This window comes from Ursus americanus, chromosome 12, assembly GCF_024610735.1.
Source record: "Ursus americanus isolate L20-20 chromosome 12, mUrsAme1.1.p, whole genome shotgun sequence".
NCBI classification, from domain to species: domain Eukaryota; kingdom Metazoa; phylum Chordata; class Mammalia; order Carnivora; family Ursidae; genus Ursus; species Ursus americanus.
In genome coordinates this window covers 71,314,887-71,336,027 of record NC_142138.1, presented here as the reverse complement: position 1 = coordinate 71,336,027, position 21,141 = coordinate 71,314,887, and the positions used below count along the sequence as shown (strand labels likewise).

At 43.5% G+C, this 21,141-nt stretch overlaps 1 protein-coding gene across 1 annotated transcript in view; it reads left to right on the top strand.

Moving 5' to 3' along the window:
• Positions 1–13,920, top strand: part of THEM4 (thioesterase superfamily member 4) — a 45,420-nt gene extending 31,500 nt beyond the window's left edge. The window contains exons 7-8 of the mRNA XM_087865742.1: positions 4,940–5,064; positions 9,183–13,920. Of these exons, the coding sequence (XP_087721868.1) occupies positions 4,940–5,064; positions 9,183–9,217 (160 nt within the window). The 3' untranslated portion in view covers positions 9,218–13,920. The remainder of the gene's footprint in view (positions 1–4,939; positions 5,065–9,182) is intronic.
• The last annotated feature ends 7,221 nt before the right edge of the window (positions 13,921–21,141 follow it).

Genomic DNA, 21,141 nt, shown 5'->3' with positions numbered 1-21,141 from the left:
ATATATATTTATAATTGTCATATCCACTTGTTGGATACAACCTTTGAGAATAATATAGTGCCCTTCTGTATCTCTAACTACAGTCTTTAGTTTAAAATCCAGTCTGTCTGATATGAGAATTGCTGCCCCAGCTTTCTTTTGAGGTCCGTTGGCATGAAAAATGGTTTTCCATCCCTTTACTTTCAGTCTGGATGTATCTTTAGGTTCAAAATGAGTCTCTTGTAGACAGCAAATGGATGGGTCATGTCTTTTTATCCAATCTGCCACCCTGTGGTGTTTTATGGGAGCATTTAGGCCATTCACATGGAGAGTGATTATTGAGAGATATGATTTTAATGATGCCATGTTGCCAGTAAAGTCTTTGTTTCTATAGATTGTGACTTTCTGTTCTGTATCTATCACTCTTGGGTCCTTTTTACCTTTATAGAACCCCCCTTAATATCTCCTGTAGGGCTGGCTTCGTGGTTACGAAATTGGTTAATGACTGGCGATTCTGGAAGGTCTTTATCTCTCCATCAATTCTGAATGACAGACTTGCTGGATAAAGGATCCTTGGCTGCGTGTTTTTCTCTGAAAGAGCTGTAAAAACGCCCCCCCCCCTTTCTCTCATTCCAGGTCTGTGTAGACAGGTCTGATGTAATTCTGATACCTTTGTCTTGGTACAGGAGACATTTCTTTGCCCTGTCCGCTTTCAATACTGTATCCTTGGATCTAATATTTGCAAATTACACTATGCTGTGATGTGGCGTAGGTTTGTCGTGGTTGAGCTTGGGAGGGGTCCTCTCTGCCTCTTGGACACGAATGCTTGTTTCCTTTGCTAGATTAGGGAAGTTTTCAGCTACAATGTGTTCAAATATCTCTTCTAGACCCCTGTTTTTTTCCACCCCCTCGGGAATGCCGATGATTCTGACATTGGAACATTTCATTGAGTCAGTAATCTCCTGTAACCTACATCCTTGAGATTGGATTTTTTTGAGCCAAGTTTCTGTTTTAGCTTTCTCTTCTACCATCCCATCCTCCAATTCGCTGATACGTTCTTCTGCCTCATTTACCCTGGCCGTCAGAGCCTCTAGTTTTGACTGCATTTCATTCATAGCATTTTTAATTTCTGCCAGATTCACTCTCATTTCCGCCCTTCGAGATTCTATATTCTCCTTAATATTTTCGTTAATATTTTTTTCAAGTCTAAACATCATCTTCACCATTGTTACTATGAACCCCATTTCTTTCTTTCTTTTTTTTTTTTTAGAGATTTTATTTTATTTATTTATTCGACAGAGAGAGAGACAGCCAGCGAGAGAGGGAACACAAGCAGGGGGAGTGGGAGAGGAAGAAGCAGGCTCCCAGCAGAGGAGCCCGATGTGGGGCTCGATCCCAGGACTCCGGGATCACGCCCTGAGCCGAAGGCAGACACCTAACGACTGAGCCACCCAGGCGCCCCTGAACGCCATTTCTGATAATTTGGTTATATCCATATCCATTAGTTCTGTGGCAGAGGCCACAGACTCATTGTCTTTTCTTTGCTGCGGGGAATTCCCCTTGTTATTCTGATGAGGAGAAGTTGCGGGGTGTCCAGAGCCCAAATTACTGACCAGGACCCAGGCAGAGCGCACTTGTTTTATAGGGATCTTAGGGACGTGGGCTTGATTTTTCAGCCTGCCTTCTGGGGGAGGGGCCTGCCGCGCCGATACCCAGGCAACCCTGTTTGGGTAGAGTCTCAGTGTCCCCCGCGAGGGGTGATGGGGATGGGCACCCTGTGAGCCGGTATTTCCAGACTTTTGCTCTCTGGCGGCTTTCCCTGGCGGTTTGCTGTGCCTCTTCTGAGAGTCAGAACAGCAGTGGCCGAATCTCAGCCTCTGTCAGAGAACAGAGGGATTGCGGACCGTTCTCCACTGATGTTCTGGCCACTTTAACTCTGTTTCTGTTGGTGCTGCTCAACCCTGCAGCGTCCCGGGATGTGCGCCCCACACCCGGTGTCCCAGCCCTCACTTCCAGGGCCGGCGCGTGTCTGTCCTTTGTGTTTCTAATGCCGCCAGCCACCAGCCGCCCCCACGCTCCCAGAGCTCCCGGTCTCAGTCTGGATCCAGTGAGCACACCAGAGCTCCGTTTCAGTCTGGTCACGCGCGTTCCCCGGCTCACGGTCTCAGTCTGCTCTCTCGCGGGTGCCATCCGCGAGTCCACCCGCTCTCCCGTGCAGGTGGCTGCCGCTTCCCGGCGCCCGAACGTGGCGGCTCCCTCCCGCTTCCATTTATCTTCCGATATCTGTGCACGGTTTCATAGCTCCCCGCTTCGTACCTCAATACTCAGAGCTGGAGATGTTCATTTGTAGAGATCCAGATGTATCTTCCTGCGTCTCAGGCTGCTTCCGAGGATGTTCAGGCTGGTCTGGTACCTATCCAGCTCGACTCAGGGGACTGGCTGAAAAAGGGGTCCCCTACTCCTCCGCCATCTTAACTCCCTCCCCTCGTTCTTGTATCTTCTTAAATTTTTCTTTTCTCTGGCTTACTTTATTGTACGAATACAGTGTATAATATGTGTTAATTGACTGCTTATATTACCAGCAAGGATTCTGGTCCACAATAGACACTTAGGAGTTAGATTTTTGGGGCAGTCAAGTTCTACATGGATTTTTGGCTTTGCAGGAATCAGTGCCCCTAACTCCCACATTGTTCAAGGGTCAGCCGTAGCTTAACATCTGTCAGGCCTTTTATTTTGTATATAGTTGTTAGAGTTATAATAATAATAGTAATAATAAATTAATCAATTGGTGGCCCTCTGGGGGATTAGAGATAACAACCTGGGATTAAATTTAATTGAAGATAATTTACAGTGTTAAGCATGGGGTCTTAATCTACCCTTCTTCTAAGAAGCAAGATTGCCTCTTACTCAGGTCTGATAGTTTCCTGACACCTGATAGAAATGTCATACTTTGCGTTTAGCGTATTAAGATAAATAAACAGGAAGATCGGTGGGAGAAGAAAGGGATAAAGAAAGGGGGGTAATCAGAAGGGGGGAATGAACCATGAGAGACTATGGACTCTGAGAAGCAAACTGAGGGCTTCAGTGGGGAGGGGGTGGGGGATTGGGATAGACTGGTGATGGGTATTAAGGAGGGCATGTATTGCATGGTGCACTGGGTGTTATACGCAACTAATGAATCATGGAACTTTACATCAAAAACCAGGGATGTACTGTATGGTGACTAACATAATGTAATAAAAAAAATTATTATAATAAAAGAAAAAGATAAATAGACAAAACAGCTAATGATTAGTGGTAGCTAGCCAGCTATGAAAGATTCGATAGCTCAGCATTTTTTTTCAGCTCATTCATGGCACATTGATTGGGAAGCCCTGGATTAGACTTCTGCAAGCAACATAGCAGACAAGAAATTCTAACAAACAATTTCCTTCCTTCAACTTTATAGGACATTTTTCCTTTAGAACAGTAGATCCTGTGCCAGATACAAGGATATAAGCCTGAGGAAGTAAACCACCATAAGTAAGAATCAGCAGAAAGAATAAATAACAGATTTAAACCCTCAGGGACTTAAGATATGATAATCAGACACACAATATAGAAGATGATATAGGGGCGCCTGGGTGGCACAGCGGTTAAGCGGCTGCCTTCGGCTCAGGGCGTGATCCCGGCGTTATGGGATCGAGCCCCACATCAGGCTCCTCCACTATGAGTCTGCTTCTTCTTCTCCCACTCCCCCTGCTTGTGTTCCCTCTCTCGCTGGCTGTCTCTATCTCTGTCAAATAAATAAATAAAATCTTTAAAAAAAAAAAAAAAAGATGATATAAAGAGATGTTTAAACAAATAAAAGCAAAGTTGGAGGTTCAGGAAAAGCTAATGGGAGCGAAAACCGGGCTGAGTCATCACTGTGATGACTTTCCTTGCACCTGGAGTGGTTCCTTTACATGGCGGCACTGTAAGTAGGAGCACGGACACGTTATGTTTCTGCCAAATAAAATTTCACCCTTGAAAAGGTACCTTTTTCATCGTGTCTCCAGGATTCCCAAAGGTAACTGTAGCCACTGGTCCCAAGAGGCTACTTAAATTCAAATATAAATTCACTAAATAAATTTAAAGATTCAGTTTCTCATTCACAGCAGCCACAGTTTGGGTGTTCATTGTAAGGTGGCTACTGTATTGGACAGCTCAGGTGGGACATTTCTGTCACCACAGAAAGTTCTCTTGTACAGCCCTGGCTTATTAGTACATTTAGCTGTTTACCTGCAGTTTGCTGTTATTGGGTGTCTTTCTAGTGACAGTCACTCTAAAGGGGATTGGATGAGAAATTTGGATTATGATAGAAAATGAGAGATGCTGATGAGACTGTCCCATGGTCCTGTTTTCATTTCTTTAAAGGATTCCAGAGCCCTTCAGACTTTGCTCTGGGGTTTTGCTTTTTTTTTTTAAGATTTTATTTATTTATTTATTTATTTGACAGAGAGCAAGAGCATAAGTAGGGGGAGTGGAAGAGGGAGAGGCAGGCTTCCCACTGAGCAGGGAGCCTGATGTGGGGCTCAATCCCAGGACTCTGGGATCATAACCTGAGCCAAAGGCAGACACCCAATGACTGAGCCACCCAGGCGCCCCAGCTCTGGGTATTCAGATGGGACAGCCTATGCCATCGAAAGCTAGGATCCCTGGCGGTCTCTGATACTAACTCCAGGGCCAGCCTGGGCCCAGGTACCCAGTTGCCACCTGAAATCAGTGGCACTCAAGAGGAAGGGGAGGTGTGGATGGCCCCTGGGTACAGCCTGGGTAAGGGGTGTCTGATCTGAGACAGTTTTATCTGACACATGCTGATACCAGCTGTTACAGATTTCCACCCCTTCACAAGCACTTGGTCATCTCAGTGTTACATAAATTTTCTCAGTGTTACATATATTTAATAAAAACAGATTGTCTCCTTTTTTTCCTTCTGCAGGCCTATCCCCCTTTGTTCTGTTGTTGTGATTAATAGCCAGCTTGATAAAGTTGAAGGAAGGAAATTGTTTGTTTCCTGTAATGTCCAAAGTGTGGATGGAAAGACCCTACACTCCGAGGCAACAAGTAAGAAAGTGCCGCTATGTCTTTTTAGTCTGGTTTAGTTTCTCGGGTTTTGTGTTTGGGGGCTTGGGAGTTGTTGGGTTTTGTTTTGTTTTGTTTTTGTTTCGCTTTGGTTTTATGACCCACAAATGCCCAGAAATTTTCAGTTCCCCATCATGTAAAAAAATAAGTTAGAGGTGTTCTTAAACATTACTGGTAGAGAGCTGCTTGTCAAAATCTATAAAACTACAAAGTCATGTGCTCTTTTTCACCCATTTCCAGGACTTTATCCCACAGATGTGGGAAAAAGTGTGCAAAATTACAATATACATGTTGCTCTTCTGTCACAGTAATTGTGTTACTCATGTGAGGTTACTTGGAATAGCAAAAGATTGGCAAGACAGAGAGACCCATCAGTAGGAGAGTGGTTGAGCAACCGTATTGTGTGTGCCACAGAAAATTTTGTGAAATGTTACGGTACCATAAATAATAGGGAAATTATTTAATTATGGGGCTATCTCATTAATACATCTTTTTTTTTTAAGATTTTATTTTTATTTATTTGACAGAGAGAGAGGCAGCCAGCGAGAGGGACTACAAGCAGGGGGAGTGGGAGAGGGAGAAGCAGGCTCCCAGCGGAGGAGGGAGCCCGATGTGGGGCTCGATCCTAGGACTCTGGGATCACGCCCTGGGCTGAAGGCAGACGTTTAACGATGAGCCACCCAGACGCCCCTCATTAATACATCTTGAATGAAAAGCGCAAGATGCAGGACTGTGAATGTAGTATGTTATCATTAGTATAGAAAATGTGGAGAGATCTTTTGCATTCTCTTCCCCTTTTCTTCCTTTCCCTTTTACCCCTTCCTTCCTTCCTTCCTGAATAATTTATTCCAAAAGCCATTAGGTAGAGTGGGCCTGGTAGGCTTGGGATCGACTTGGAGGCTGCAGCGGGGTGGGGCTGTGATGGCTGAACACCGTGTCAGCCTGCGTGGAGTGAAGAAGGGGTCCACCCGGGCAGGTGGCCCAGTGCAGGGTGTCAGAGCCCAAGTAGGGTAGGGAACGGCTCCACGTCAGGTGTCAGAGCCCATGTGTGACGGTGGCATCTACACAGTGCCTTACCGTCAGAGAAGGGATTTCCAGAAACGGAAAGAGAGAAAACTAGAATGAACCCTGTGGTGTTGGGCTGGAATTGGAGATCTTGGACATGAAAGTTTTCCTAGTCTCTTGCTCTTAGAAATAACATTGTGAGGAACTTCATATATTGTCATTTTACACACATTTTGGCAAGTTAATCTCCAGTGTTTCCAGAGGAAGCCATTCTTTGTACTACTCTCACAGTTTTTCTATCAGCTTGACATCTCAAAATAAAAAGTAATACATGGGAAGGAGGGGAAGATATCTGTGTGTGCTTGTGTTGCAGAGACCTTCAGGAATGCCACACAAAGATTGGTGTCCTCTGGGAAGAGGACCGGGTAGGTCGGAGGGAGAGTCCACCAGAGGCCCTTGTGTAACTTGTAACATGGTTATGTCAGTGGATTAGCAGGACGGGAGAGCTAGGTTTTGTGGCACCTTAAAGCTTGCACAATTTAAGAAAGTGAAGAAAAAGAATGCAAAACTGGGTACGAATGTGAGTTTTTATGTAAAACGAGGAAAGAAACCGCAGATGCTGCTGCTGCCGTCTGGGAGACGCAGGTCCTTTGCCTCTGCGGTCTGGATAGGCAGTTTCCTGGAAGTGCTTCCAGAGGGCAGCCCTGAGCTCGCAGCCGCTGCTCTGACGGCACCTTTGCAAGGGAAGAGCCTTTGAAGCCTTACCTTCCGTAGCTTCAGATTCAGTCAAGGTGATTTAGATACTCACTGCTTTTTGTTTGTTTCTGTTCTGCTTTATTTTAATGGACCTCAGATGCCTGGGTTTGGCTTAATCAGACTCTTTGAGTTAGGACACAGTAGGCATCATTGATGCATGAAACTGTCATCTTTATTCATTCACTAATGTTTTTTTCTGTTTAATAATAAACACCCTGAAACGTACCATCAGCCAAGAACCAGAATCTTAATATCATATCCCTATCTAATTACTTTCCCATCTTATCCTCCTGCTTTTCCCCTGTGGTTTTTGAAGTATAACTAACATACAATGTTATATTCGCTTATACCTAATTTTTTATTTTAGTAAGTTTTATCGAGAATAAATGTGTGTACCCAAGGAATGTACAGTTTAGTTGTTTGTTCTGAACTTTGTAAAAAAGAGATCATGCTATATGTACTTTTCTGGGGGTTGATTTTCTTTTCATTCAGCTTCACATTGCTGAAGTTCACTCTGTTTTCGGCGTGTAGTTTCCTCATTTTTCCTGCTTAGTGATACTCCATTGTACGACTATACCACAGTGAATTTATCTCCTCTTCTGATGTTGGGCTTTGGACTCTTTTTTTTTTTTTTTTAAGAGAGGGAGGGGGAGTGGAGGAGGGGTAGAGGTGGAGAGAGAGAATCTTAAGCCGACTCTACACGCAGCCTGGAGCCTGATTCAGGGCTCGATCTCACAACCCTGGGGTCATGACCTGAGCCGAAGAAATCGAGAGTCGGTCGCCTAACCGGCTGAGCCACCCAGGTCTCCCGTGGGCCTTGGACTCTTCCGAATGGGCTGCTGTGAACATTCTGGTAGTGAATGTGGACAAGAGTTTGGCATGTAGTCAGTAGAATTTCTGGGGTGCAGAGTCTGGGAGTGTTCAGCTTCACAGGGGAACGCCAGCTTGTTTTCTAAAGCTGTTACTAAATTATACTCCCACTGGCGACATCGGAGATTCTGTCGATCCGTCTTTTCTAGCATTTAGTAAAGTCAGACTTCTGGATTTTTGCCAATCAAATGGTTATAAAATGTTATCTCTGTGTGATCTTGTTTTGCATTTTCCTGATCACCTATGAAGATGAGCATTTCATCATATATTTCTTTACCATATTTGTTTCCCATTCTGTAAAATTCCTGTTTGTTCAGCCTCTTTTACTGTTTTTTCCCCTTTTTTAAAACTGATATATAGGATTTCTATCTATATTTTGTATTGAACTAATGTTTTTGTTGGACATGTAAGCTGCACCTTCCAGTATGTAAGTTACCTTTTATTTTCTTTTAGGTATCATTTTTATGAACGGAAGTTATTTTTCATGTTAATGTAGTTGTACTTACTAAATTTTTTTCCTTTATCATTAATGCTTTTTGTGCCTTATTATTCATTCCTCCTCCCCACCCCCTGCCAATTATTAACTGCAGAAATGATGGATAAAAGAAGCAGGAATAAGATCTGAATAATTTGAATCCATAGTCAGTTTAAACACTCCATTCCAGGCTGTGGTTTGTGTGTCCTGGCTCCCTAAAGTTTTCAGTATCAAAGGTTCCAGATGGCTTAGTTGTCATTTTGCTTGCTTTCCCTTTCCTAACTGTATCTAATGGAAATGGTAACGAACCATGAAATGATGAAGTGGGAGAAGACTGGTTCCCTAGGGCACTATTGTGTTGTGATAATCAAAAGCTGATTCTTAATTTGGCTAAGAAAGGAAAGTAGGCCCAAAGATGGAAGGTACAAATATGAATCAAAATCCCTTTCCTGGGGCACCTGGGTGGCTCAGTCGCTAAGCATCTGCCTTCGGGGCTCAGGTGATGATCCCAGGGTCCTAGGATTGAGCCCCATATTGGGCTCCCTGCTCAGCAGGGAGCCTGCTTCTCCCTCTCCCACCCCCCTGCTTGTGTTCCCTCTCTTGCTGTGTGTCTCTCTGTCGAAAAAATAAATAAAATCTTTAAAAAATTAAATAAATAAATAAATAAAAGGTCCTTCTTTAAAAAAAATCCCTTTCCTTACATATACATTTCTTTTTTTTTTTTTTTAAAGATTTTATTTATTTATGTGACAGAGAGACAGCCAGCGAGAGAGGGAACACAGCAGGGGAGTGGGAGAGGAAGAAGCAGGCTCCTAGCAGAGGAGCCTGATGTGGGGCTCGATCCCATAACGCCGGGATCACGCCCTGAGCCGAAGGCAGACGCTTAACGACTGCGCCCCCCAGGCGCCCCTACATATACATTTCTGCTCAGAGAATTCCTATCTGACTGCAGCCAGCCGACTTACCATCACCTTCTGTTATTTTGTTTGTTTAGGCCTGTTTGTAAAACTGAATCCTAAAAAAGTTTGACGTAAAAGAGCTTCTGGTGCATTCTACACCAGTCTGCGTTGGGCTCTCCTTCCCTCCAGAAGATCCTGTTGTCTCCAGTCCTGCTCTGCTTACCTGCTTTTGAGTCCCCCAGAGAGTGAAGCCTGCTAACACTGATCTTCCTGAACAGATCTTCGGAATACAACTCCAGGAGCTCTGTGTCCACCTTCTAAACTCTTGAACACAGAAGGACTCCGTGTGACGGTATCAGCAATTCTTTGTGTCTCCTTAGAATAAGTTTCTGGTTCTCCTGAATTTGAATGGGCTCCTTAAGGGTGCATGAGCATTATGTCTGCCCCATTGCAGATTGAAGAAAAAATTCATATTGAAACTCTTACCACAAACTTGAAAATGCCAGAAAACCAAAGGGAGGAGAGTGTGCGTGTGTGCGTGTGTGTGCGTTATAAATGACAAAGCTGGCTTTACTGTATCCAAACAAGTCTTTTTGGCCACAGTAGGAAGCACAACTAGTTCCTGTAGGAATGAAGGAATACCTCAGATCTGGATCCTAGGGATTAAACAGCTTTACCATTCTCAATATAAGCCGCCCCGTTGTGTCTTACCAACAGCGTCGGTGGTCGTCACTGGAAGGAACCGGTATTTACTTCCTAGGTATCTTCATCCATTCAGGCTGCTATAACGAAGTACCACAGACTTGGGTAGCTTATATAATAACACAAATGTATTGTTCACAGCTCTTGAACCTAGAAAGTCAAGGACCAAAGCACCAGCACAGTCACCTGGTGAGGGCCAGCTTACTGGCTTATACCTGGCACCTTCTCCCTGTGTCCTCACGTAGTAGAAGGGGCTAGAGAGTCTCTAGATCCTCTTATTAGGGCACTAACCCCACTCCTGAGGGCTCTACTTCATTATTTACGTATTTCTCTACAGCCCACCTATGATGCCATCACATTGGGCATTAGGATTTCAACATAGGAAGGCAGGGGCGGGAACAAACATTCAGACCTTCACATTAGGGCTCCTGTGACAAAGTACCACGTACGGGGTGATTTGAAACAATGGGAAGTCATTGCCTCACAGTTCTGGGAACCAGAAGTACAAAATCAAGGTTTCTACAAGGCCAAGCTCCCTCTCAAGGCTCTAGGGAAGGCATTGCTCAGGCCTCTCTCCTAGCGGCTGGTAGCCTCAGCCATTCCTTGGTTTGTAGGTGCAGCCCTCCTGCCTTCACATCGTCTTCCCTCCAGCCACATTGCCCCTTTCTGTAAGGACACCAGTCATTGGTAGGACCCACACTAATGACCTCACTTTAACTCAGTTACATCCATAAAGACCTCATTTCTGTGTCACCTGGGTGGCTCAGTCAGTTAAGCATCTAATTCTTGGTCTCAGCTCAGGTCTTGACCTGAGGGTCATGAGTTCAAGCCCTGAATTGGGCTCCCATGCTGGTCATGGAGCCTACTTAAAAAAAAAAAAAAAAAAGACCCCATTTCCAAATATGCTCGCATTATGAAGTAGGGGGATTAAGACTTCAACATACCTTTTGGGAGGACACAGTTCAACCCATAACAGAACCTTAAACAAGATGAAAGATGAAAAAATGAATTGGGAGACTTACTGTTCTAGGAAACCTATTCTGCTAATAGATTGAATAGAATCTACTGCAGACAAGAGTCTGGGCTTCAGTTTCTTGCCTTTCTTTCCCCTTCATTGAAAGTTTAGGTTGAACTGCATGAAATAGCCATATTCAAAGGTCAGAATGGTCCAATATTGACAATTGCCTGTGGCTCAATCTAATGACTTAGGGATAGCCTTGTGGTGCCCATCCATTGCCAGAGCTGACTGACCCTGGGACGGGCAAGCCCAGAGAGGACTCGCATCCCTAGGGCCCAGCTACAGTTCCCAAGCTGCAAGAAAGGCCCCAGCAGAGGATTAGGGTCATAGTAACGGCGAGGCTTGCAGTTTTCTCTCCCTAGAGATCCTGGTAGAGCTTGGGAGGTGACTGGCCCGCAGCTGTGCAGTTTCCATGTCTGGCAACAGCCACCCTTTCTTCCTAGTCTTCCCTCTGTCTTACGCCCCTGGAGACCCTGGGCTCTTGTGGCAGCTCTCACAGCTTGCTTTTCATGGATAGTAGGCATGTGTAAAAATGTGAAGCTGAAGGAATGAGCCAGCGCTGCTGTCTGGTTTCACTTAATTAGTACAAAGGAGTTTAGACAGAGAAGGTACTTTAAAAATTTCATTTATTTGAACAGGCTTGCCAAACCGCGAAAGTGCACCAGGCCTTCATCCAAGCTAAAAAGAACCTAACTGAAAGAATGCCAAAGGACCAGTTTTTCTTCTATTAAGCATGTGCGTACCTCCCTTGCCATCCACATGGAAGGTTTTCGTCTCACTGGTTCGATGGTGTCCAGCCTGCATTGTAGTATGTGGGTTCTCTACCAAGGGGGAGGCTTGATAGCTGTTAACGCAGGGGTTCCCCACAGCCAGCAAGGGCAAAATGGTTTCCCTGCTACACAGCAGACTCTGTTCCGAGGCTTGACCAAACCTGCATTCTTGCCTTCATCCGCTTGTGTTTTGGTCAGTCTGTGAGATTGACGGCCGGTGGCTAAGCAGGAGGAAGTTGCCCTGAGAACTGTCCCAGCTCTACTCAGCCACCGGCTTGCCGTGGAGCCGTTGCTGTGCAGGTGTGCCTCTGTGCCCTTTTCCCTCTTTACCCTGGCTGGTAGGGAACAGTTTGAATGAAGATTAGGAATTGATGTGGGTCAGTGTTAAAATAGCTTTGAACTATCGGTACAAACATAATTAGGCAGCGAGCTTTTGCTCTTAACCCCAGGTTTCTAAATGCCTAGGAAATACAATAGAAAGATAGTCATGGACAGAAATACATTGAGGGAATTTTAAAAATAATGGAAAATAAGATTAACCTTTTTCTCTAATGGGAAGGTAGAATGAAACATGAAGTCAAGAAAAACCCTTTGTTCTGTATCAGGGTGCTCATGTCCTTTATGTTGTGTTTCATTTCCCACGTCATTCTCGAGACCCTGACCTTCCTTCTATCCCAGGGAGTCGGGAGGCAGGTGGTTATTTTACCTAATAACCAGCCATCGTGGAACCCTAGACAAACATCTCTTTCAATGCCAAGCGTACAGCATTCTCTATGGTAGATAGAAGAAAATCTCTAAATTAATTTAATTAATTTAAATCAATAAAAGTCGTGGAATTTATGTCTCAGGAAGATTTAAAATTTCTTTTGATAATATTCTTTATCTGGCACTACTATGATCACCTCAGAATTACAGAATTAGCTTACTTCTCATCTTAGTTATGGATTTAAAGTTAAGTGAACTGCAGCAAAGATAATAAGGGGAAAAACCGTAGACCGATATCCTTTATGAATATAGATGCAAAAATTTTCAGCAAGATACTAAATCCAACAGCACGTTTTTTTTTTTAAGATTTGTTTATTTATTTTAGAAAAAGAGAGGAGGGGTGGGGCAGAGGGAGAAAGAGAATCTCCAGCAGACTCCCAGCTGAGCGAGGAGTCTGACTTGGGGCTGGATCCCAGGACCCTGAGATCATGACCTGAGCTGAAATCAAGAGTTGGACATCCAACCAACCGAGCCACCCAGGTGCCCCCCAACAGCCCATTTAAAAGATTAAACACCATGACTAAGTGGGATTTATCACAGAAATACAAGGGTGGTTCAAAAGAAAATCAATGTAATACACCAAGTTAATAGAACAAAGGAATAAAACCATATGATCAATTGATACAGAAGAAGCATTTGACAAAATTCAATACCCTATCATGACACAAACACTCAGAAAACGAGGAGTACTTCCAGAACATAATAAAGGGCACCTAGGAAAAACCCACAGCTAGCACAATACTCAGTGGTGAAAGACTGAAAGCTTCCTTGCTAAGATCGGGATTCATTATGTAGCCATCAAAAAAAAAAGAAAGAAAGAAATCTTGCCATTTGCAAGGATGTGGGTGGAACTAGAGGGTATTATGCTAAGTGAAGTAAGTCAGAGAAAGACAATTATATGATCTCACTGATAACGTGGAATTTATTTTTGATATGTGTAATTTAAAAAACAAAATAGGATCATAAGGGAAGAGAGGAAAAAATGAAACGACGAAACCAGAGAGGGAGACAAAGCATAAGAGACTCTTAATCATAGGAAACAATCAGGGTTGCTGGAGGGGGTGGAGAGTAAAGGGATGAGGTAACTGGGTGATGGACATTAAGGAGGGCATGTGATGTAAAGAGCACTGCGTGTTGTGTAAGACTGATGAGTCACAGACTTGTACCTCTGAAACCAATAATATGTATTAGTTAATTGAATTAAAATAAAAGAGGATTTTTTAAAAAAAGGACTCATAAGTTCACTGCTGCTATTCAACATAGTACTAGAAGTCTTGGCAGAGCATTTGAGCAACAAAAAGAAAGAAAATGCACCCAAATTGGAAAGAAAGAAGTGAAACTATTTGCAGGTGACATAACTCCATATATAGAAAATGCCAGAGAATCCACTGAAAAACTACTAGAGCTAATAAGTGAATTCAGCAAAGTTGCAGGTAATAAAGTCTTCATAAAAATTAAGAACTTTTGTCCATCAAAAGAAATTATCAGGAAAGTGAAAAGATGACCTATCGAATGGGAGAAAAAATCACTTATATGATACGGGTATAGTATCCAGAATACAGAAAGAATTCTTACAACTTAACAAAAAACAACCCAATTTAAAAATGAGCAAGGGGGGGCACCTGGGTGGCTCATTTGATTAAGCAGCTGGCTCTTGATTTCGGCTGGGGTCGTGATCTCAGGGTCATGGGATTGAGCCCTGCATCAAGCTCGCACTCAGCAGGGAGTCTGCTTGAGGCTTCTCCCTCTCCCTCTGCCCCTCCCCTTGCTCACACTCTCTTTAAAATAAATAAGTCTTTTAAAAAATTAATAAATGATAAAATGAGCAAAGGATTTGAATAGGTCTTTGTCCAAAGAAGAGATAAAGAATGCCAGTCAGCACATGGAAAGATGTTCAACATCATTGGTTATTAAGGCAGTGCATATCAAAACCACAATGAAGATGGAGATGCACCTCTGTCTATAGAGAGAGAGATACATATATAGAGAGAGATATCTGTATATAGATATGGATCTGTATATAGATAGATTTTTTTTATGGAAATGACAAGTGTCAGCAAGAATGTGAACCCTCATACATTGCTGGTTGTAGTTATTAAATGGTGCGGCTGCTATTGGAAAATAGTTCGGTGATTCTTCAAAAGGCTAAACGTAGAATTACCATATGACTGGGCAGTTCTACTCCTACATATGTATCTAAGAAAAATGAAAACCTATATCCACACAGAAACCTGTACACAGACCTTCATAGTAGCATTATTCATAATAGCCAAAAGGTGGAAACAACCCAAAGGTCTATTAGTGGAAGAGTTGGATGAACAGATTGTGGTCTGTCCACATAGTGGAATATTACTTAGCCATAAAAAGGAATGAAATACTACAACGTGGGTGAACCTCAGAAACATTATGCTAAATGAGAGAAGATACTATGCAGAACAGGAGAATCCATAGAGACAAAGTAGATTAGTGGTTGCCAGGGAATGGGAGAGGAGAGAACAGGTGTGATTACTAATGGGGTGGTCTTCTGGGGTGATGAAAAAATTTTGAAACTAGAGAGAGGTGGTGGTTGTACAACATCGTGAATGTATTAAATGCCCTGAGCCATACATTTTAAAATAATTAATTCTGTGCTATGTGAATTTCACCTTGATTAAAACACACATGCACAAGGAGATACCGCTTCACACCCACCAGGATGGCCGTGTGTATATCTTGTTTGTTTGTTTTAAGAAAGAAAAATAGGGGCGCCTGGGTGGCACAGCAGTTAAGCGTCTGCCTTCGGCTCAGGGCGTGATCCCGGCGTTATGGGATCGAGCCCCACATCAGGCTCTTCCGCTGGGAGCCTGCTTCTTCCTCTCCCACTCCCCCTGCTTGTGTTCCTTCTCTCGCTGGCTGTCTCTATCTCTGTCGAATAAATAAATAAAAATCTTTAAAAAAAAAAGAAAGAAAGAAAAATAAGTGTTGGAAAAGATGGAGAAATTGTAACCCTCATATGATGCAGGAGAGTCTCTTCATTTCCTGTGGGTGTATACCTACAGGTGGACTTGCTGGTTCATACAATAATTCTGTTGAGTTTTTTGAGGAACTGCCAGTTTTCCATAGTGGTTGCACTATTTTACATCCCCACCAGCATCATATGAGGGTTACAATTTCTCCACAGCTTTCCCAACACTTGTTTCTTTCTTTAAAAAAAAATCTCTGGGGCGCCTGGGTGGCTCATTCGTTAAGCGTCTGCCTTCGGCTCAGGGCGTGATCCCGGCGTTATGGGATCAAGCCCCACGTCAGGCTCTTCTGCTATGAGCCTGCTTCTTCCTCTCCCACTCCCCCTGCTTGTGTTCCCTCTCTCACTGGCTGTCTCTCTATCAAGTAAATAAAATCTTTTTTAAAAATAAATAAAAATCTCTATGGATATTTTATATACATATGCACATATGTACATATATGACCATCCCTTGTGCATGTGTGTCTTAAGATGAAATTCACATAACATAAAATTAATTTTCAAAATGTATGGCTCAGGGCATTTAGTACATTTACAGTGTTGTACAACCACCACCTCTCCCTAGTTTCAAAATTTTTTCATCACCCCAGAAGACCACCCCATTAGTAATCATCCCCTGTTCTCTCCTCCCCCATTCCCTGGCAATCCGCAGGAATTGAAAAGAGAGACTCACCTTCAGCTCAGGTCGTGGTCCTGGGATCAAGCCCCATGCTGGCAGGGAGCCCGCTTCTCCCTCTCGCCCTGCCCCTCCCTCTGCTTGTGCTCCCTCTCCCTCTCTCTCTAAAATAAATAAAATCTTGAAAAGAGAGACTCAGATACTTGCATGCCAGTGTTCATTACCACATTATTCATAATGGCCAAAAGGTAGAAACAACCCAAGCGTCCATCAACGGATGGATGGATGAACAAATAAAATATATACATTTAAAAGAATATTGTTCAGCCATAAAAAGGAAATTCTGAAATGAATGAACCTTGAAAACATTATGCTAAGTGAAATCAGCCAGACAGAAAAGGACAAATATTGTGTGATTCCACTTGTATGAAATATCTAGAATAAGCAAATTCATTCAGGAAGTAGATTACAGGTTACCAGAGAGGCTTGGGGGGAGCCCAGAATGGGGAGTTACTGCACAATGGATATGGTTTCTGTTCCAGGTGCTGGAAAATTTGGGAAATAGATGATGATGGTTCCACAACATCGTGAATGTGATTAATGCCGTTGAATTGTACACTTGAAAGTGGTTAAAACGGCTGATTCTATATTATATATTTTCCCACAACTTTTTTATAAGTGTCTTTATCTTTTTTAAGTTTTTATTAAATTTTCTTTTTTTTAAGATTTTATTTATTTGAGAGAAAAGAGAGAGGCAGGCTCCCCATTGAGCAGGGATCCTGATGCAGGGCTCAATCCCAGGACTCTGAGATCATGACCCAAGCCTAAGGCAGACATTTAACCGACTGAGCCACCCAGGTGCCCCTCAATTTTATTTTTAAATCAAGTTTACAAACTGAGGGCTTCAGAGGGGAAGGGGGTGGGGGAATGGGTTAGACCGGTGATGGGTAGTAAGGAGGGCACGTATTGCATGGTGCACTGGGTGTTATACGCAACTAATGAATCATTGAACTTTACATCAGAAACCAGGCATCCCAGGCATACTGTATGGTGACTAACATAATGTAATAAAAAAAAATTAAAATATTTTAAAAATTTAAAATAAATAAAGTTTTATTTAAATTCTAGTTAACGTACCATGTAATATTAGTTTCAGGTGTAGATTTATTCACAACACCCAGTGCTTATGGAAACAAGTGCTGTCCGTTTTTTGTTAGTGTTTTTTTTTGAGAGAGGGAGGTGGGGGAAGGGGGGAAGGGGCAGAAGGTGGAGAGAGAGCATCTTAAGCAGGCTCCATGCCTAGTGTGGAGCCCGACGTGGGGCTTGATCTCACAAACCTGACATCATGACTTGAGTTGAAATGAAGAGTAGATGCCTAACCGACTGAGCCACCCAGGGGCTCCTACATGTGCCCTTCTAATCCATCCCCCCATCCCCCCACCCAAGAGTACATTTTTAATGAGCACTGAATAATGTATAAATTGTTGAATCAGTATATTGTACACCTGAAACTAATATAATAATGTATGTTAACTATACTACAGCTTAATTCCACCCCTTGAGTGTGGGTGGGACTTAATGACACTTCTAAGAAGTAGAATGCTTATATCTTGGGGTTCCTAGGTGGCTTGGTTGGGTGTTTGTCTTCAGCTCAGATTGTGATCCTGGGGTCCTGGGATGGAGCCCCATGTTGGGGCTCCCTGCTCAGCTGGGGGTCTGCTTCTCCCTTGCCCTCTGCTGCTCCCTCCCTGTGTTCTCTCTCTCTCTCTCCCCCACCTCCTCTCCTTCCCCTCTCTCCCCTTCCCTTTTTCCTCTCCCCATCTCTCTCTCCACCCCACCCACCAGGTTGACTGAAACCTCCTGACAAATGGGGCCACAACTACCGAGTTAACACACTTCCAAATTCCTCACTCTCTGAAATGATATGAGATAAATGTTATTTTGAGCTAAAATTTTAGGTAATTTGTAATGTAGCAATAGATAATTGATAGAGAATTAGGTGATTAAATGCTAGTGGCACAGATGATCCCAAACTAGATAATGGTAGGGGGAAGATTTTTATGAAGCAAAATTTTTATGTAGCAAGTTTTCAGGTCTAATTAATGGACTGATATTAGGAGCGAGTGATTTCCTGACTGTACATTGTATTTACCTGTGGTAAAAGCCTGGGGTGATGTTGAAGTAAAAATATGTGTTAAGTCAAGAAATGGGCGAAGACATGAACAGACATGTCTCCAAAGAAGACATACAAATGGCCAACAGACACAAGAAAAAATGCTCAACATCACTTCGCATTGGGGAAATACAGATCAAAACCACAATGAGATACCACCTCACACCAGTCAGATGGCTAAAATTAACAAGTCAGGAAACAACAGATGTTGGTGCAGCCACTCTGGAAAACAGTATGGAGATTCCTCAAAAAGTTAAAAATAGAGCTACCGTATGACCCAGCAATTGCAGTAGTAGGTATTTACCCCAAAAATACAAATGTAGTGATCCAGAGGGGCACCTGCGCCCCATGTTTAGAGCAGCAATGTCCACAATAGCCAAACTGTGGAAAGAGCGCAGATGTCCATCAACAGGTGAATGGATAAAGAAGGGGTGTGTGTGTGTGGGCCTGTGTGTGTGAGAGAGAGAGAGAGATAGAATATCACTCAGCCATCAAAAAGATCAAATCTTGCCATTTGCAATGAGTGGATGGAACTAGAGGGTATTACGCTAAGCAAAATAAGTCAGAGAAAGACAATTGTATGATTTTACTCATGTGGAATTTGAGAAACAAAACAGGATCATAGGGGAAGGGAGGGAAAAATAAGACGAAATCATAAGAGACTCTTAACTATAGGGAACAAACTGAGGGTTGCTGGAGGGGAGGGTCGAGGGGATGGGGTAACTGGGTGATGGGCATTAAGGAGGGCACATGATGTAATGAGCAGTAGGTGTTAAATGCAACTGCTGAATCACTGAACTCTACCTCTGAAACTAATACACTATATGTTAATTAATTGAATTTAAGTTAAAAAATAGGGGTTAAATATTGGCAAATAAATCACAGAGAAGAAAACCAAGAGTTCATGATATTTTTAAAAAATATAAAACCAAGATTGAGGCTCCCAGTGCCAGCATTGAGTTTTTAAATTTAGTTTCTTAAGAGACAATTTAATAGAAATCTCAAATATTTAATTGCTGAATACACAAATTCTTACAAAGGTCCTATTAAAAATATAGCTTACATAATTTGAACTTTCATAAGTTCTAACTCAAAATAAAATATGGAAATGTTAGTAAGGGAAATAAAACCAGAGTATAAACCCAACAACGGAAAATCACTTTAAGCAATTTTTTAAAAACCAAAGGAACACTACAATAGTTAAAAGTGATTGAATCTGTGAAAGTGGAAAATGGAGCAGTGTGGAGGGAATATGTTGTTTTTAATAATAAACCTTACTTCAGGAGGGCCTGGGTGGCTTAGTCAGTTAAGAGTCCGACTCTTGATTTTGGCCCAGATCATGATCTCAGGGTCGTGAGATCGAGCCCCACATCAGGCTCTGGGCTCCGCGCAGAGTCTGCTGGTCCCTCTCCCTCTGCTCCTCCCAGTCTCGCGCTCTCACTCTCTCGCTCACGCTCTCTCTCAAATAAGTAAAATCTTTTAAAAAAATAATAAGCTTTACTTGCATAAGACTTGACCTTAAACTCTGTGCAAGAAATTACTTTGATAAGATAGGAGCTGGATTTTTACAACAGCTCATACCAGGGGCGTGGGGTGGCTCAGTATGTTAAGCGTCTGCCTTGGGCCCAGGTCACGATTTCAGAGCCCTGGGACTGAGCCCTCATCGGGCTCCCTGCTCTGCGGGGAGCCTGCTTCTCCCTCTGCCTCTGCCCCTCTCCCTGCTTGTGCTCTATTGCACTCTCTCTGTTAAATAAATTTAAAAAAAATTTTTTTAAATAACACGTCATGAGGATATGAGGCTTAAAACAGCAAATCCATACACAGCATTTAGTACGATGCAGAGAAAGTGTTCAGTAAAAATGTATACAGATTCCCAGGTGGAGAAGTGATTTGAATAGGACAGCCTTGCCCTTACAGAGAAAACAGAACTTGCTGAAACTTGGCTTCTGCTGGCTCGGGCTGGGCCACACAGATTACTCCAAGAGAGACACTTACACCATCATGTACAGCCTCTAGCTAGAGGAAGAGCTCGGTAACTCTAGGTCGTCCTTCTGGTAGCTTCTCACCTGCCCAGGTTGCCTCAGAAGTCTTCGGGCCGTCCTCGATCTGTCCGGGTCTGTTCCAGGGAAGGAAAGTCAGAGCCTGGGCTTCCGAGCTTGACGGCCTGGCTTCAAATCCTGACCGTGCCTTTGAGCAAGTTAGGTAGCCTCTGAGCGCCCGCATTCCCTCGTCTGTTACGTGAAGGTCATCTTGGTCCCGAGTTCTTGATTGTAAAGGGAATTAAGGGAGTGAATGAATGTAAGATGCATGTTTGCTGTTTCTGTCACTCTCATCTTTGCCCACATCGGTTGGGAGCCATGTCAGCGCACTACCGAGCCCACAGGACACAGCGATGTGTCAAGTATTTGAAGCTTAAATATTAAATAAGTGTAGCTATAGTCCAGGAACTATGTATATAGTCTCACATAACTTCTAGGAGATAAACTCAACGTATAATTAGCAGAGAAGTGCCTGGTGAGTTAATATAGCAAAACACCTTTCCAAAAAGTTAGCCATTTCTGGTTGACATATCACCCCATTTCTGTCTCTACTAGTGGAATCCTGTCAGACTGAGAGAGGGACAGGCGGAGCCAAATCGCCCTTCTTCCCACCCCCTCGCACGCTCTCCCCCTCCCACTACTGACAGGTGGAGGCCAGAGAGTCCGTGAGGAGGTAGGCCCTTCTTCCCACCCCCTCGCACGCTCTCCCCCTCCCACTACTGACAGGTGAGGGTCCGTGAGGAGGTAGGGAGGTAACTGCATAAGGACCCTGGGACCTTTGAAGATTCTAAGTTGTTTTAATCATGTCTGGATGTTCGGGTGAAGGGGTGAGGTGCGGTGGGAGGCAGGAGGGCAGAAAGAGTAGGGAGGGGCTGTGTGATGGCTGGACTCTATAGGGTCGACTCCTTCCAGCCCCCGGGTGCCAGAATCTGCAGAGCCAGAAGTGGCCACACCCATGACCCCCGCTGAA